Source organism: Trachemys scripta, chromosome 6, assembly GCF_013100865.1.
Source record: "Trachemys scripta elegans isolate TJP31775 chromosome 6, CAS_Tse_1.0, whole genome shotgun sequence".
In the NCBI taxonomy this organism is placed as follows: Eukaryota; Metazoa; Chordata; order Testudines; family Emydidae; genus Trachemys; species Trachemys scripta.
In genome coordinates this window covers 85,107,981-85,126,786 of record NC_048303.1, presented here as the reverse complement: position 1 = coordinate 85,126,786, position 18,806 = coordinate 85,107,981, and the positions used below count along the sequence as shown (strand labels likewise).

Below are 18,806 nucleotides of genomic sequence, written 5' to 3'. Positions count from 1 at the left end.
GATCCCTGCTAGCCAAACGCGAAAAACTAACTGCAGGGAAGGATTTATTTTCCGCCACAGGCAAACAGCCCAGTAGGAACGGCCACCTCTGTCCCCTTAATTAAGTTCCCGTATTTCAACCAGGTTACCAGGAGTGATATCACTCTCCTGAGGATTACACAACAAGATAAAGAACGGATGTTGCTTGAATGCCAGCAAACACCGGGACCATACGCTGCCAGGCTTTGTCAGGCAATGATACCAGATTACTTGCTGCAAGCATGGCGTGGTCAAGTGTCCTACCATGGAGGAGGGAATAAGGATGCACTGCCCAGAAACCTTCTGGCAAGGCTTTCGGAGTACCTCCAGGAGAGCTTCATGGAGATGTCCCTGGAGGATTTCCGCTCCATCCCCATACACGTTAACAGACTTTTCCAGTAGCTACAGACTTTTCCAGTAGCTGAACTGACCGCGAATGCAAAGTCAGGCAAAGTAATCATTAAAAACTGTTTGCTTTTAAAACAAGTTTTATATTTTAAAAGGTAAACTCACCTGAGGTCCCTTCCATGGGGTCAGAGTCTTGGGTACTGGCTTGGGAGGCTTGGGAGGGTACTTCAGTCAGGGTGATAAAAAGATCCTGGCTGTTGGGGAGAATGGAGTGCTGTGTGCTCTCTGCAAGCTCATCCTCCTCCTCCTCCTCCTCCTCCTCCTCCTCCTCTACCCCCTCGGCAGAATCCTCAGGCGTCGAGACTATCCCCGACCCAGAATCCACGAACAAAGGTGGGGTAGTGGTGGCAGCCCCCCCTAGAATTGCATGCAGCTCGGCGTAGTAGCGGCATGTCCGTGGCTCTGACCCGGAGCGACCGTTTGCCTCCTTTGTTTTTTGATAGGCTTGTCTGAGCTCCTTGACCTTCACGCGGCACTGCTCAGAGTCCCTATTGTGGCCTCTCTCCATCATGCCCTTGGAAATTTTTTCAAAAGTTTTTGCATTTCGTCTTTTAGAACGAAGTTCTGCAAGCACTGAATCCTCTCCCCATACAGCGATCAGATCCAGTACCTCCCTCACAGTCCATGCTGGTGCTCTTTTTCGATTATCAGCCTGCATGGTTACCTGTGCTGATGAGGTATCTGTGGTCACCTGTGCTCTCCACGCTGGGCAAACAGGAAATGAAGTTCAAATGTTCGCGGGGCTTTTCCTGTCTACCTGGCCAGTGCATCCGAGTTCGGATTGCTGTCCAGAGCGGTCACAATGATGCACTGTGGGATAGCTCCCGGAGGCCAATACCATCGAATTGCGGCCACACTAACCCTAATTCGAATTGCTAAAATCGATTTTGGCGCTACTCCGCTCGTTGGGGTGGAGTACAGAAATCGATTTAAAGGGCCCTTTACATCGAATTAAATGGCGTCGTTGTGTGGACGGTTACAGGGTTAATTCGAATTAAAGCTGATAAATCCGAATTAAAGTCGTAGTGTAGACCAGGCCTATGAGTCTGTATGTGAGATGTCAGAAATATTTTAACACCTCCTTCCTTACCGCCTGTAGCTTTATTTGTGTTGTGCTGGATTGTGCAAAAAAGCAATGATGCATTTTTGCTGACTTGTTAGTTCAAAGAAACAGTAGTTTCTTCCAGCAGTAATAAATATAAACTGTCCCTAATTTTACAATTCCTAGAATCAGATTTTTTCCCCCTTCTCTTCCTGCTTCTTTTAGTGGGCAGTTTGCTGTAGTGAAAAAATGTCGTGAGAAGAGCACTGGTCTACAGTATGCTGCAAAATTCATCAAGAAACGGAGAACAAAATCCAGCCGACGGGGAGTGAGTAGAGAAGACATTGAGCGAGAAGTTAACATACTGAAAGAGATTCAGCACCCCAATGTGATCACACTGCATGATGTTTATGAGAACAAAACAGATGTTATTCTTATTCTGGAACTGTAAGTAGCTCTTGAGGGGCTTGGGGCGTGGTGGAGATTGTCTTTATATTTGGGAAGTAGGGGCTTTCCATTAAGTCATTACCACTCTGACGAACTTCCTGTATAAATGCAGGCGAGTTTTGGTGTTTTGAGAGCTCTTTATTCCAGGTTAAACTTGCAACTCATAGTAGTTCGTTCCTGGTGAAATAGACTGCCCAGAATCCAGAGGTAGAGTCACAGTTCAATAGATCCAGTGTAGGTCTTTCCACTTGCTACTTGCTATGGTGGTATCCAAAGGTAACATTCAGCCTGCATATCTCCAGTTAAAACTGCTCTGAGTGTACAATGAGGAATTGGGTGGGGGACATAGATACATAGATTTTTAAGAACCAAATTAGATGGTGATTTGATTCATAATTATTATTATGAGCCAATTTTTGTTCTGCATTATATTGGTGTAAATTCAGAGTAACACTATTGGACACCTTTTTACATCTGTATAACTAAACAGAATTTACCCAATGTATGTTGCTATTCTGCAATGTTGAAACTCAAACTGAGCTTTTATATTCCTGCATTTGTCTTTGATATGGTTCTTACCTTGCATGCAAGGCTAGTATTAATAGGTGGGATGGAGGTAAAATACATTTGTAAGAAATGGTTTTGGATAGTTCCTTTCCGTTCTTAAAATTCCCTCGGAAGTTTCAGGTTTTAGAGGATAAACACAGAGACCGCTTTTAAGAGAAGGTCCCAAAAGTGCTTTTCGGCAGCAGCAAGCACATTCTTTGTACGCTTTTGATGGCCTGTGCTGCTGCAGGATTGGTCAGACTCAGTTTAGAATCACCATTTACTCAGAAGCCAGAACTAGTTGGGACAAGTGAAGCTCTAGGTCACACCCATGAAGCACAGCATAGAACTAGTATTTGTGTGGGGGAGGGGGGGAGGGTTCTAGCCAAAATTCAATTTCATGCTAAACATTATTATTAAAAACAAGGCAATGGCATTATTTAAAGTTGATCAGTATGACAAATAGGTTTAATTGCAGGCCTGTACAGCAATCTTCCACTTATGTTTTAAAGGCTGAAATTTGGGTTATCCCTGGAGAAATAGTAATGGAAACTCCAGCAACCACTCACAATTTGAAACTGACACCAGAATCTTGGCCAGGGTTCTGTTGGTTTTTCTTTTCCTTTTGTGCTGATTGGTTTTTCTCTGCTTACTAGTTTGTACACTTAAAACTGTCCCTTTCCCTTCTTTAATATTTTTATACTTTAGGACACTGTGTGTATACAATGCTTTTCCTCCTCCTATCCGCCTACACACAAGTTAACAATAGGAATTTAGGAAGGAAGCAAAGTTAGAGAAGATCAGAATTCCCACGGATATTTCTCATGATTTATACATACTATAAATCCTAATAAACTTGTTGAAACATATCTATGGCTGTCCTACATATGATTGTTTACCATGCCTCTACTTATCTGTCTGGTATTTATCACCTTCGCTGCTTTAATTTGTGCTGCCTGTCTATGCTGCATTGATAATTAAGGAGGAGAAGAGTGGAAAAAAATTAAGATCTTTGTTTCTACAAATATTTTGCATGATAAAACTTCTTGAAGATTTATAATTAGCATTGGAAGATCTACCAATCTGTCCCTTCTTCCAGAACCCCTTAAATGCTGCATCAGTGCAGAGTACTGTGACTTATTTTTTCTGACTTGTTATTTCCAGGGATGTCATTTATCACTTCCTCTAGCTATTTTAACACCTGGGTTGTGACACAAAATTCGATCCCAAGGATGTTTCAAAGGGTGGCTCCTGCAGCTCTGGTCCCATGGGGCTGGCGGAGCTTGGCTCCCTACTGTGGGCATTGTGACCTGTCTGGTGCTTGGGGTCACAGCACTGCTCAGATTTGGCCCAGTCACCTGTCCATGATAGTGGGGAGCCAGCCAGTCCAAATTTGAATGAGTGATGCTGCAACCCTGTGCATCAGGGTGCAACACTATTCTCACAAATTTGGCCCCCAGACCCCCATCAGAGGGCCAGAGCCAAAACTGAGCAGCACTGCAACCCCATACACCAGGTCACAACATCCGAGCCAAGCCACGAGCCACCACTACAGGGTAAGTGCAGGGTGAACTCTGTTATCTCCCCTCCAGGGTCTTCCCCTCTCTGGGTGCTCTCAACCCCCTCCATAGCCTATTTCTTGGGCCATGACAGGCCACCAATATGTACAAGTGAGTCCAGAGCCCCAAAAGGTTGGGAACTAGTGGTTTGTGCAAGGAAATAGTGTTACATGGTGCCAAGGATGAAAGACCTACGTCCAGTATTCCATTGAGCAGTATTAATTGACGCTAAAGTCTTCTTGCATGTCTGAGCAACATGTTGAACAAAAGACTTTAGCATTAACTAAGGCCACTCACTTCCATATCATTATACGTTCTACCCTTTGGAATTTATGACAACTTTGATTCCTCTCCCTAATTAGTGTTAAGCTCTACTCAATATAAATAGTTTGACAGATTCATTTGTTAACACTTGGAGTTTAAATGTCCAATCTGCTAGTGCAAGACCTAAGGCTCCCAAGTGTGTATGCAAAATCTAGTTGGTTTTGCTTCTCCCAATTCCTAGGATATTTTCAATGTGGAGTCATTTGTTTTTTGTATATAGTAGCTAGCCATTACAAATCCTTCTTTTATGAACAGGATTAGAACAGACTGTATAAGGCTCAAAATCCACTATTGCTTTTGTTTATAGTTTCTCAAATTTTTATATTACAGGTCTGTCGCATCTTACGCGCATTTAACATGTGCAATTTCAACTTTACGCTGTCGGCAAAAACAAAAACAAAAAAAAAGAAACAACAATTTTAATACTATACCTGTAGTGCGGGCGATTTCGCCCACCATTGAACTCAATGGAGTTTTGGCTCTACGCGGTTTTCACTTTACGCACTAACTGCGGAACAGAACCCCCACGTAAGATGAGTCAGACCTGTGGTACACTTAAGTAATGTTTCAGAAAACTCATGTAATTGCATAAAAAGTTAACAGATCTAGAAAGATAACTTTTCTACTGTATAATATATATGTAATATAACCTTCATTATCCTTAAAATTACCTTCTTCCATATTTTGATCTCATTCAGTCTTGTAGTCTAAGCAGGGTGAGGTCAGATCAGTACTTTGATTGCAGGCCTCCGAGCAAAACCTGGGTGATGGAGGAGATAATGGGGGTGGCGGGCTTGCAGGGAGCACTCTTACTTCTTAGTCAGGAAAAAAACTACTGATCACTCAGAAGAATATGTCATAAGACTGATAATGTTGAACTCGGGGAACTAGCCAGCCCTCAACTTAGTTACCGGTAGTTAGTTAATATTTTGCTTACCTAGAAAGCCCCTTATTGTTTCATTCAGGGAAGTTTTTTCACTTCCCTCCTTAGAAATTACTAATTAGCCTTGCTGGTTCAGAAAGCTGTCTGACATTGAATTCATTGGGATATCACAAAGTTCATATAATTATTTAATTACAGGAATAAAATGGAGAAGATGAAGTGATAGCAATCCCTTTAATAATTGAATATAGTAATTGCTGTGAGAGCAAGCTTTAGTAATTAGCCATATCACTAAGATATATTATGAAAAGCAATTGATAATTTAAATGGATGGAAGTTTTAATGTCATGCTGGGAAGACTTTTAAATACAGCATAATTCCAGTTAGTTGAAAATCCTAGTTATCCAAATCCATATTGTGTACCTGTGATGGGATGAACTCCCATCACCTGCAGAAGAAGCGGGGGAAAAACCCAATTAGAGAGATGCTCTACCTGTGGGGTGATTGACTGATTCCTTCCTGGCCAGAAGGGGTGGAGGTAGATGATGAGCCATTAGATACCTGGGTTTGTAAATCTCCTGAGGGAACTCCATTGTGGGGAGAGACTGCAGAGAAGGCAGGACTCTCCTACAAAGAGAAAATCACAGCGAGCAAGACAGGCTTTTGTGAGAGAAGTCCTGGAGAAGGAGATAAGCTCTTGTGGGAGAAGTCCTGCAGGAGAACTGAGGGCAAAGTTGGTGATTTCATTGGATACTTGGTACCCTGGAAAGGGACAAGACTGGATAAGTGTCTTGGCCAGAGGACTAAGTCACAGAACACAAAGACAAAGGATAAGTCAGTGCAGCATAACGGAAGAACCAAAAAGGAGCACTGGGGGTGCAGATCAGTGCAGTGCCAACTCTAAAAGCAGGAGGCACTCTGAATGAGTAGAGGCAGTTATAGTCTCACATGTAGCCCTATATTAATAGCACATCTGTTTATCTGAACACCCGGTTGTCTGAAAGATTTGGATAAACAGGAGTATACTCTTGTATGTAAATACATCTTTAATGTTCTGATATTCCTATTCTTAGGGACAGACTCCTTTAACATTGTTTATGCTTAAACAAATAGTCCAGTAACAAAACTGAAATGGCTGTTATCAAAGAACTTGCCTTCTGTCCTGTCTCTATCCACCCTAAGGTAAATTTTACCCGTTAGTAGGCAGTTTGACTATGTTTTCTCTCTGCATCTAATTCACCTTCCAGAAACCATTCTTTTCCTTTTACACAGATATTCAGCTATTGCTGTGGGATGAGCCAGAATACTGTATATCTGGTGTAATCTTACAAAAACTATTTAATGTCTGTATTGACACCATAAAGTTACATTTGTTGCCAACATTTCTAAAGTGATCTTCTGTTTTTACTTTCAACACAGATAATTCCTTAATCAAAAAAGAAGCCACAAAACACTGCCCATATCTTCTGCAGAATGTTTTGCTTAGTTGCGATCTCTTAATAGCTGGAACATTAATTCAAATTAGTAAGCAACTATTGTCTCGTCACTGCACTTCAACAAATCAGTATTTCTGATTTGTATTCTTTATGTAACTTGGGTATCCACTGGAGGCATGTCAGTACAAACATCTTTTTAGTTGCTGTCAATAACTGTTAACATGCATTCTCAAGGAGGCCTTTCTGATGCCTATTAACTTTGATTTTCACCTCTTGGTTCAGCTAATGGATTGCAATATTGCATGCAAGCTCCTTTATAAATAGGATGTACCCTTTTAAAGTAATTTCTTGTTCACTCTATATCAGCTATTTCTTTAACATGGGCAATAGACTGTAGAGGGGCTAATTCCAGCATTCCGTCCCCTCATTATAGTTGTATGTCAGCTAAAGATTAAATAAAATACTTATGTTCATGATAGTGCTGTATTTTCTAGAGAGAAATTTATGGGCATTGTCCTCCCAAAACATTGTTTTGAACATACATTTCTGTCAGCCTTGGATAGACTATTCTTGATTTTCATATCATGAAGCTGACTTGGATAAAAATTCCAAGATAGTATTGCAGAAACCTTCTGAAGCAAATGTTTTTCAGTACAAGATTCGGTTCTTATTCACTACTAGGCTTAAAATTAAAGTTTCTTCAAATACTTTTATTTTTCATCACACCAAAAATCCTCAGATGATCCTTTTAATTATGTAATTCATTTTTGAGTATGAGCAGCATGGCACATGGCTTAGACATTAGGAGTTGATGCCACTAGTTTTGAAAGTTAATTGGTTCCAAACTCCATGTTTAGGATCCATAATGATATCCTGTGGGAGCTGGTGATTAGTCCCATATCGTAGTTAAGGAGGCCTGATAACTTGTAAAAACATTTTCCATAGTTATTTGTTCTCCAGAGATGTAATACAATTCCTTTCCCACAGGGCGAACATGCCTGATGTAAACACATCTGTACAGTTCACTTTTAATATTCTGTTGGAAGGTCAGGCAATGCTTGCACCAATAAATGTTTATAGAAATATCTTTTATAATAGCCCAGTTACTGTTAACTAATTTTATTCACACAAATCATGGGAAAACACAAAGGAAGAAGCAGATGTTGACTTTGCTATGAACATGTGAAAATGGTTGCACAAAACATTCTAGAATGCAGGGTTCATATAAAAATGGTATGGTGCTTGGATATAATATAATACCAAACCATGAAACACTGCATTACAGGAATGAATAGAAATACATAACTGCACCTAATGTGTTCTGCTTTCATAATCTGCTCTGCGTATTCTTATATTATGTGTAAACTGAAAGGTTTTATGTAGGAATCAGGAAAGGTATAGTGCTTCAAGGAAAGGGCGACTATAAAGGTGAGAAGATTTTGTAGTTTATTTTAAGAGTAATGTAATTTAGATGTGACTTGAATTTAATTTAGTTACCCTGTTAATCTGAATTGTCATTGTGTAGAGTCTGTGGATAGTGATCACTCTTTCTGCTAATCAGAGTTGTTAGCTCACAAATGAGCAACACTGAATTTATCCAGTAACTTCAATCAGCAGCTAGAAAAAAAGAAAAAAATGAGCAGAGACTATATTCAGGCATGTGTAAATACCGCGTACAGAAGCTCTGAGAGTCTGTATAAAAAGACAGAATACAGTGCCTGATAAACAGATTATCTGTACTACCTTCAGGAAGCAATTTTTATCCAGTCATTGGTTACTGTCATGCTGCTGAGCTCTAGCTTCATGAATTCCTGTGGATACTTACAGCAATTCTTCTTACTTAAAGGTGAACTAAAAATAAAATCTCAAATTTCCATCTGCTTGAGCAAAATGTGCTGAACGGTCCAGTTTAGTGAGCTAATAGGGACATTAACCATATGGCAACTTCAAACCAAACCCTTTTTATTTACCTTTCAGTTCTCCTAAATCACATCAACTGGCTTCAGCTCAACATGGTGCATGCTAGGGCATCATAATGAAGCTAAAACCAACCAGCTTAATTTGTAAGAAATCTGGAAGAGGAATTGGGGAGGTCAGTTTTAGGTGATGGTGTGCTGCGTTGCCCTCCACCTCCTGACTGCATTGTGACTACTCACGTGCTTGAAGTTAAGCACGTACTTAAGTGCTTTACTGGGTTGGGGCCATGTGCTGAAGAATTGGTCTTGAGAGGTTTACTGAAATAATTAATTATATAAAAAATATTGCTAAAGCTATTCATTGGCAGATAGGTGAGAGGTTTCCAGTCCTCTTCTCAATCAACTAAATCAGCGGTCCCCAACGCGGTGCCCGCCAGGGCATTTATGTGCACCCGCCTAGTGCCCAGCAGGGGAGAGAAACCGTGGCCCCGCACCTGACGGGGACAGAGAACTCAAGCTGCGGGTGCGGTGTTCTCTGTTCCCGGCAGGCACGGGACCCGCCTAGTGCCCAGCAGAGGAGAGAAGCTGTGGCCCGGCGCCTGCCGGGAACAGAGAACTCCGGAGCTGCAGGCGCTGGTGTTCTCAGTCCCTGGCAGGCGCGGGGCCGCGGCTTAAGCCGGAGAGAAGCCACGGCCCCAGGCCTGCCGGGCACAGAGAACTCCGAGGCTGCAGGCGCTGGTGTTCCATGTCCCCGGCAGGCGTGGGGCCCGCCTAGTGCCCAGCAGGGGAGAGAAGCTGGGGCCCCGCGCCTGCTGGGGACAGAGTACTCCGGGGCTGCGGGCACTGGTGTTCTCTGTCCTCGCAGCTTCTCTCTGGCTTCTCTCTTCTCTCTGAATTCATATATTACGTAATATTAAATATGATGTTTTTCATATTATTTAATGTACAAATACAAAAGAAGCCTTGAAAAATTGTTGGCGCCCGCCACACTCTTCTGAAAACATGAATGTGATACTGGCCACAAAAAATGTAGTTCAGTGGTCTCCAACCTATGCTACCTCTCCAGGATAGGCCCACCACCCTCTGGCTACCTCCTGCAATTAACAATTCACAATAATATTTCTGGTAAGTATGGTTTTTTTCACATGCTGCAGTCCCCTAAAGTAAACCCAGTTTCCTGAAATTTCAGAGTCTAAATTTTGGAGGTGTGAAATTGCACAATGGCGAAAAATTTTGCCATGAAATTTTGTAGTTTTTTCAGTTTCACTCAGCTCTAGTTATAAAGCCCATACATATCTGGAATCTTGAACAGAAGTACACTTTCGGATGGCATCTTATGTTACCTGTTGCCCTAAATGAAACTGTGAAATTGATCAGTTTCACAGCCATCTATCGGAATAGTAGTAAGTTATGCAGCTATAGGTATCATTAAAATACCAGTAGAAATAAGTAGGAAGTATGTGACTGTAAAGGAGGCTTGTTTTTCTTGTGTTGTCAGTGGGAGTAAGATGAGACTGTAGAGGAGACCAAGTGGTACTCCAGTGCAAGCAAACATTGGTGGAAGTTGTTAGTGTGTTCCTGAATATTTCCCTCATATTCTATGACAGAAGACTATGGGTACATCTCCACTATAGCTGGGAGGGCACTTCTTAGCTGTGCATAAGCTAGCACACTAAAAATAGCAGTAGGGCTGCAGCACCGCACGCAGCAGCTCAGGCTAGACACCTGACTATACCCAGGGGGGTTGGAGTAGGATTGTACTCAGGCGGCTAGTGAGCTGTGTTTAATTTGTAGGTATTTCATTTTTATACTACTGGACTAACAAAAGGAGTTAAACCTTTCCCTCATAGTCTCTAATTTTTGTATTTAATTATTATAGTTACCTTTATTCTTTATTATTATAATTGTTATTGGGAAGAAAATGTCACTTAAAAAAAAACATTTTTTTCCACCCATCTTGATGTAAGCAGTAAGAATTCATTAAAATACACTTTATATGACATTTGCATTACAATACTGAAAGTTGTCACATAAAAACAGACTTAATAGAACAAGTCAAATGTATTTTCAAAAACTTACACTGATTATAAAGCTATTGTTGTATATTAATCCTATTTTTAATTATCAAAACTTGAAATCATGATCAAATTTTAAGATAGCGCTTGTGGACAGAATTAATAGCTGTAATTTTGAATTTCAGACTGTTGAAAATCACTATGTGAACGAGTGAAAAATAAAGGAACTTTGGAGGGTTCCAGTATACTTCTAGTTAACGACATGATTTTTAAGATTCAAGAGGTGACCAAATAAACCAATGGTCTCAGTTTTAATCCTCAAAGTGAGAGAAATTTGGAAACTTTTAAAATGGTGTTCAGATACATTAGAGGGTAAAAAACAGAATTCAGGTCCTTATCTTGCCTCCCCCTTCTCAGTGACTGAGCACATCACCGTCAATCCATGTTGATCAGGCTCCTATCTCAAATGACAAAGGGATTATCTTCAACTCCTTACTTTCCCTCTTCCCTCAATTCCAAGCTGTGTCCAGATCTTGCTGCTGTTTCCTACATATCCTTTCTGACCTTTGTCTTCTTTCTGCCCACATACCTAAAACTCTCACTTCAGATGGTATGCCCTTGAGGACAGGAACTGTGTCTTCCTCTGTAGAAAGTGCTTGGCATGTTTTGAGTGCAGTTTTAATATGAATGATTAAGGCACTAGATTAAATCAAGGATTGGAATGTGTTTTGGAATGCTCTGAGCACAAATAAAGCATGTTGGGGCTGCTGCTAACTGCAGATTGAATAAACCCTGATCTTGATACCTTCTAATCTTAAAAATCATCTATTCTTCTCCCTAGCATTTTGCTGCTAGTGTATGCTAAAACACTTTAGTTTTCTACCTATTCCAGCAGTTATCTGTGTTCAAGTATATTTGCTTAACTTAACATTGAATTTTAACTTCTGTGAAGATGCATACACATGTATGGGGTATTTTAATTTAAGCTATATAAACCAGCACAGTTCTTGTTAAAATCTATCCACTGTATTCTCAGGAGGAGGGAAAAAAGTCTTACTGATTTTGTAGGTATTAAATTATGCAAATTGTCGTGTTCTGTTTTGATATGAATGTCATTAAGAGCTGCTGGATGCTTTATAAGATGGCTGTGAGAACAGTTAAGCTACAAAAATCAATAAGTTAAAATGTTCTTGCCAATAACCCCCGCACCTCTTCTCTCAGTGTTGCAGGTGGGGAGCTCTTTGATTTTTTAGCTGAAAAGGAATCTCTGACTGAGGAGGAGGCCACAGAATTTCTCAAACAAATCCTTAATGGTGTTTATTATCTTCACACTCTGCAAATTGCCCATTTTGATCTCAAGGTATGTTGGACATAAAAAAATTTGGGGTACTATAAGCAACCCCCTTAAAGTCCCCATTACGCTACCCAGAAAAAATCTCCAGTTGTAACACAGATCACCTCTTGAAAATGTGATTGCCAGCCTATATAGATAAGGGAGAACGCAGCTGAGAAGTAATCATTTCCAGTCGTCTTTTATGTAAAAAGCAAAATATGCTTTTCCCCCATTTACACAGACTGGCAGTTACCAACAAAACTATGGTCCTGGAAATCATTTTCAAGAATGATCTTGAAACCTATGTCAGGTTAGGAATTGTATGTAGTGTGGATGTGGTCTTGATTAGAGCTGTGCAAATAATCAATTTTTCAGTTCCCCGGCAATTCTGAAAAATCAGAACAACAAATCATTTGAGGTCAAAGAAAACATCTCATGTAAATTTCAAGCAATTTTTTACTATTTTAAAATAAAATTTAAGGAAATTTCAAAATAAAAGGTCATTTCAAATAAAAAAAAAGTTGACACAAAATGCTTTGACTTTTCTTCTACATGCACAATTGGGCAAAACTGACACCCATTTGCAAAACATTTTTATGTCAAATTTGCATTTTTTGCTTTAAAAAAAAAAACAAAAAAAAAAACTTTCCGACTAAGTTTACCCTACTCTAATTTTGATGCAACATTCTGAACTGGAAAATTCTTCTGGCTGTGTTTCCATTCCATGCATCTAATGCCTTCACTCAAAAGATCTGCACTTCTTTAAACCAAAACAGGACAACAAAATTATTTACTGTCAAGGATGGTTGTGAAGCAAGTAGCAATTTCCAAAAAGTGAAAAGACAGTTTCAGATCAATTTCTCAGTGAAAAGAAAAAAGTAATATTATGTGAGAAATGTCTATGAATTTTTGCATATGTGAACTCCATTAATATTTTGAATTCTTTTTAATATCATTTTACTAGTTTTCTCTTTTCATAGCCATCAATGTTTTCATGTGTTGAGCATTTTGATATTTCTTCTTGATTTTTGGGTTGTGGAGGTATATAGGCCCCAAATCAGGAAGGCATCTCAATTCAAGGAAGGTATTTAAAGAGGTGCTGAAGTCCTCCTGAAGATAATGGCCATGTCTACACTATGGAAACAAAGATGAATTTTTAACATGTGCTAGCTAACACATGTTAAAATCCTAGTATATCAAAGGAAGTTGTAGTATTAACATGTTCGTCGTCCCAGGTAGAGGAGAGCCTAGGGAACGCTTGTTGAACCTACAACTGCATGTCTGCACTAAAGGTAAAATCCTGTCACCACAGAAATCAATGAGCCTTTGCCATTGACTTCAGTGGAGCCAGGATTTCACTTTAGCTAAAACATGCTAATCCATGTTAAAATCCTAATGTGGCTTCTCTAGGGAATGTGTATTTTTAAGGCAAGGCCAAGAGACTGAAACATACTTAAGTGCCTTTCCTTGTAGCCTGTGCAAATTATGAAATCTTTGTTTGTTGGTTTTTGTTTTGAAAGCCTGAAAACATAATGCTGCTGGATAGAAATGTACCAAAGCCCCGCATTAAGATTATTGACTTTGGCTTAGCACACAAAATTGACTTTGGAAATGAGTTTAAAAATATCTTTGGAACACCAGAGTTTGTTGGTGAGTACAGGTTATGCCTTAATATATTGTTTTCTTTTCCTTAAGCCTATGAAACCGTGCATGTGGCATGTCTCAACTTAGCTATGATTTACAGAATTTGTGTGCAATAAATGACATTTTGAGATTTTGTAAAGTATACCATATTCCTCAGCAGTAACTTGATTGTAAAAGATTTTCTGTTATAATGACATTGCGGGTTATAAATCAGTGTTTTTAAGGTGTCAGAATTAAATAAAACTGCTCTTTTTGCTTCTTTGTTTGCTTATATACTTCACATACTATTCATTCTCTCTTAGCTCCTGAAATAGTAAACTATGAACCGCTTGGTCTTGAGGCAGATATGTGGTAAGTTAATGAACCATTCTGAGATGGTAGCTGTCATTATTATATATTATATTACTGTTCTGAATCTTTCCTTTTCTCTCTCTCTCCAGGAGCATCGGTGTAATAACTTACATTCTGTAAGTATCAAAATCCATAAATCATGCTTTGGGAACATTTTATTTTTTTATTCTAACATTATATTCTGATTCTGTCCTTTTGGCTTTCAATTGTGTGGTGTATTTTTGATGTCAATAAGACATATACATAGCATATGGCCACTTAACTAAACTGCATTGATTATACATGATTTTCACCTAATTAAAGTTGAGTAATCAAAAAAGCTATAGCATAATTGTTAAAATAATAGCGAAGAGTCAGTGCTGAGATAGTGGAATGGAAGTCTTGTTTAGATGATTAGGCAGTGTTCCAAAGTGACTTTAATCTTAATTCTCTGAAGTTAAATCACAGCTTTCGTCTTTGTAAGATCAGGTCATCTTTAAGATATGTCTGAACTCTAAAAGCAGAAAGCCTCTTTTTTTGCACTTCCTTGTCAGCTCTTGCAGGGATGAAATGGCATGTAGCATATAATATGTACTGTGTCCAATCTTACTTTTAACAGCCTAAGTGGTGCATCACCATTTCTTGGAGAAACAAAACAAGAAACATTAGCAAACGTATCAGCTGTGAATTATGACTTTGAGGAAGAATTCTTCAGTAATACCAGTGCCCTAGCTAAAGATTTTATAAGAAGACTTCTAGTTAAGGATCCAAAGTGAGTTACTTCTCTTCCTGTGTTTGTTCTGTGGCATCCTGAATTACATATCATGGTTCAGTTTGTATTCTGTGTTTGTGCTCGTTAATTAAATATGATCTGCTAGAGTCAACAAAGTAAAAGGAGTATTTTTTTTCCTCCCATTTAAAGGAAGAGAATGACAATTCTAGATAGCTTGCAGCATCCCTGGATCAAGGTTAGTGTATAAGGAATTCACTTTATATTCTCTTTTGTTTATCAATCTGTAGTATGTATACTTGTGCTTATTCAACTACTTCATGAAAACTAGAAAGCATAAAGTGGTGTTCCCACTTAATAAATATTGCTGTTTGCAAAGCTAAATTGAAGGCTACTGCATATTGGCTATAGACTTAATTAAGTTATGTTCTGTACATGGTAGTAATGGGCAAGTACTGTAGCCCATTATTCAGACGACACTTATGCTTGGTCAGGGAGAGACAAATGTTCAGGAAAAAGTGTACCAACAAAGATACGTTTTCTGACTCAAATCCAGTTTCCCCCTCTTCCTAACCTTCTTTTCAAATCCCTATTTAAGTGTGGCTAAATGATGACTGAGCTAAGGAGGGCCATGTCTCTTCCTCACTCCCTAATTGGGCTAAGAAGGGAACTGCGGGACTGATCCACTTCTTGCCCAATTAATATTTTGGCTTGAGTAGGGTTTTCTAAGATATGGTGTCATCTTTTCCACAGGGGAGAGTGATAGCTAAGTCACAAGTGGGAGAATAGGGCCTCTGGCCTTTTTTGATACTACAGGCCACTTGGTGCAATCTGGCCCATATCTAAGAGTGTGGTTTTGAAAAATTAAAATAAAATTGTTCCTTCCCCTGCCACTTGTCATCTCTGGAAGACTTGATTTAGCAGTATCCAGAGAGGACCTAACTCCATCAATCATCCCAACATTCACTTCCATTTAATGGTAACATAATTTCAACAAGGAGCTCCTGGGAGCCTCATCCAGCACACTGCTGTATAATAATCTGTTAGGTCTTATTCAAATGCAGTTGTGCTCTGAAGGATGAGTAAAAATTGCTCTTTGTTCACTAGATCTGTTCCCTGCATAAGTTCTGTCCTGTCTGCTTCCTTTTGTGAGCTAAATAAAGGGGACAAAATAAGTGCATACTGCTGTTAGCCCTGCAGAGCCAGCACTCCTAATTGGAAGTGAGCTGGATTCTGTTCCTCCTTATGCACAATCAGTAGAATAATGCTTTAAGTTCCAGCCTGTTTATACCTATGCAAAGTCAGTAAAAGCAGTGGAGTGGTGGAAATGTCACTAAGAACATATTCTGGCTTGCCCAGAACTTTTTATTGTGGGTCGTGATGATGTACAAGATGCAGCTTGGCTCTCAAGGTACTTGGTTGAGTTTGCAAGGCTGATAGTTAGGGGAGGGGGGAAATCTCTGCTTGTTAACTATATGATTTCCAGATGAAATGCATTGAACCAGAATCATGGAACCTCTCTGAGACATTCTTACAAAGTCTCTTCAGAGTGTAACTACACTCAACAGTTGGTTTAGTACGGATTTTTTGCACTAGATTTAGAGCTGTGCAAATAACCATTTTTTTTCAAGTCCCTGGCAGTTTCAAAACAAAATAGTTTGGGATAGAACAAAACCTTTTGTTCAACCTGAAACTAAACATTTTGGGCATTTGACCCCTCTAATTTAATAAAGAAAAAGAATTTTGTCAATAAAGGGTTAGATTCACAAAGGGACGTTCACAAACGCAAGGTAGTGGTGTTGTCTCCTTTATACCTAGGATGTGGAAGATGTGGGTTTGAATCCCCACTCTGGTGCAGGGACTTGAATTCAGGTCTCACCCATCCCAGGTGAGTGCCCTAATCACTGAAGTATTAACTGTTGGGGGGAAGGGTGTGTCTCAGTGTCTCCTATTAAAAGATATTCTACTTTGTATAAATTATTAAGTATTCATTGGAGCAGGGACTGGAAGGTGGGTGTCTCCCCAGCTGAGTGCCCTAACTACCAGACTAGAGTCATTCTCTCCCCATGCCCCAAAGAAATATTTAATTATTTATTTAATGTGAAACAGCTTCAACAGGAGAGATTGAGACAGACACCCCAGAATACCCTATAGTTCAGGGAGTCCTGGGTTCAAATCCCTGCTTCAGAGTGGGGATTCAAACCTGAGTCTCCCAAAAAGCCGGTGAGTGCTCCAGCCACTGGAATATTGGGTATAATACCACCACAGTTCTGCGAGTGGCAGTTAAGTCTCTTTGTGACTATATCCCAAAAAACTGAAACATTTCAGTTTGAGATTTCTGAAAAAGTTTTGACCAAAACAGCCAAAATCAATATGAATTTGCAAAATGGTTTTGTCAACCCAAATGTGCATTTTTTTTTGTGAAAAACTGCTGAAAAATTTCATCCTGTTTTAGGTAGAGTAACTAAATCAGTTTAGTTACACTAGTATGAACTCTAAACCAGTTTAAGTGTGTGTACTTTTAAATTGTACTTAAGCAGTTTTATATTAATGTAGTTACTCTGGTTCAAGTTTTCCAGCTCCTGGCACAAGAGAAGAAGTTAGACTGATAGCCTGAAAACCCTGATTTTCTAGATATCTTGTCCTCCTGCCACCATTTGCCCCTGTTTAAAAAAATAACAATCTAGCACCCCAGTTCCCTATGTTAAGCTAGATCGTACACTGGCATTTGGGGCCTTCCTAATCACAGAGAGTGCCAGGTCACTTAACACAAGGAGGCACTTATCTGAGGGTTGGTGCTCAGTGTTAGATCTGAGAGCTTGTCTATATGGAGTGCATAACTCAAGTGTAAATCTACAGCGCATCAACCTGCTGTGCACTAAGTGGCCAGTGGACCCTGCTGCCACACACTAAAACTTCTATAGAACAGGTTTACCTAAAGCACACTTCTAGTTCATGGCAGCAGGGTCTACACTGCCACTTAGTGCGCTGCCAGCAAGAGGGCTGTAGATTCACACACCAGCTTGCCGCACATTAAATCATCATATAGGTAAGCCCTGAGAGCTGGCTTGCAGCACTGGAGCCCATCACAGTTGTAGCTGGGACTTGACTTGTAAACTAGTGAAATGAAATGGGAGATGTTGGATACCAAATTGATTATCCTGAAAGCAGAACAAAACCTGGGCTGCATTTATAATCAACCAGGAAATCCTTACAGAAAGCAGGTCTTGCTGGTACACCAGGATGGGGGAGGGGTCTCTGCCTGACTGAGAGAAGTCCTAGGTTAAGGCTAAAAAAAAAATTAAAAGGTTTACAAAAAATTTTACATTCTTTTGAAACTTGCTACTTTATTACTCTGGAAAGATCTTTCAAATTAATAGAGCAGTCAGCTACTCTGACTAAGCTCATTAGCTGGATGTTTCTGCTAAGACAGTCAGCAGCAAAATAGTTAACTATACTGATACTTGTAATTTGTTTATGTTTAGAGGTGACAATTTAATGCCTCTGTGATATATGAATAAGGTGGTACAATTGTTTGTCTATGCCTCTAGTCAGCACTGTATTCATAAACTGTCTTTAGGACACAATGAGATGGAACTTAGGGTTTAGGGTTTTTTTTAAACTACAACTTAAGGAAAAAAGAGGGATGGTATATGTGCATAGAGACCCTAACTCTTTGGAATACATGAAATTTCTACAGGTGTGGCTTCCTGGAGTGCCTGCTGCTTTCTTCAAGGATACTGACTGCACACTCTGCTAGGTCTTGCATATTAGAATGGTGCCTTTTTGTATGCTTTACTGCAATGCTGTGGACTTTACTGTCTTTGCAACCGCAGATAATTGTTAAGTAGGAATTAAAATTGTACAGCAGGAAGATGATTTTGTGAAATCAGTGGCATAATTGGGGAATATTTAAAAATATCCTTTTGTGCCTCTTTTCCTCATAGCCTAAGGATACCCAACAAGCACTTAGCAGAAAAGCATCTGCAGTAAATATGGAGAAATTCAAAAAGTTTGCAGCACGAAGAAAATGGAAAGTAAGTTATTTAGCAAGTCTTCATAAAGCTGGTGATGAATGTAATGGCATTTTCTTCTCAGGATAAACACAAGTGAAATATTGTTAATTTTATTGCTTTTTTTTTTTTTTTTTTTTTTTTTTTTTTTTTTTTTTTTTT

General features: G+C 39.5%; 1 protein-coding gene across 3 annotated transcripts in view; it reads left to right on the top strand.

Moving 5' to 3' along the window:
* The window catches only part of DAPK1 (death associated protein kinase 1), a 129,282-nt gene that overhangs the window by 62,761 nt on the left and 47,715 nt on the right, over window positions 1-18,806 (top strand). For all 3 annotated transcript variants that reach the window (XM_034774068.1, XM_034774067.1, XM_034774069.1), the window contains exons 3-10: window positions 1,694-1,915; window positions 11,816-11,954; window positions 13,448-13,577; window positions 13,874-13,922; window positions 14,012-14,038; window positions 14,521-14,673; window positions 14,824-14,869; window positions 18,579-18,668. In XM_034774068.1, coding sequence (XP_034629959.1) covers window positions 1,694-1,915; window positions 11,816-11,954; window positions 13,448-13,577; window positions 13,874-13,922; window positions 14,012-14,038; window positions 14,521-14,673; window positions 14,824-14,869; window positions 18,579-18,668 — 856 coding nt within the window. The remainder of the gene's footprint in view (window positions 1-1,693; window positions 1,916-11,815; window positions 11,955-13,447; window positions 13,578-13,873; window positions 13,923-14,011; window positions 14,039-14,520; window positions 14,674-14,823; window positions 14,870-18,578; window positions 18,669-18,806) is intronic.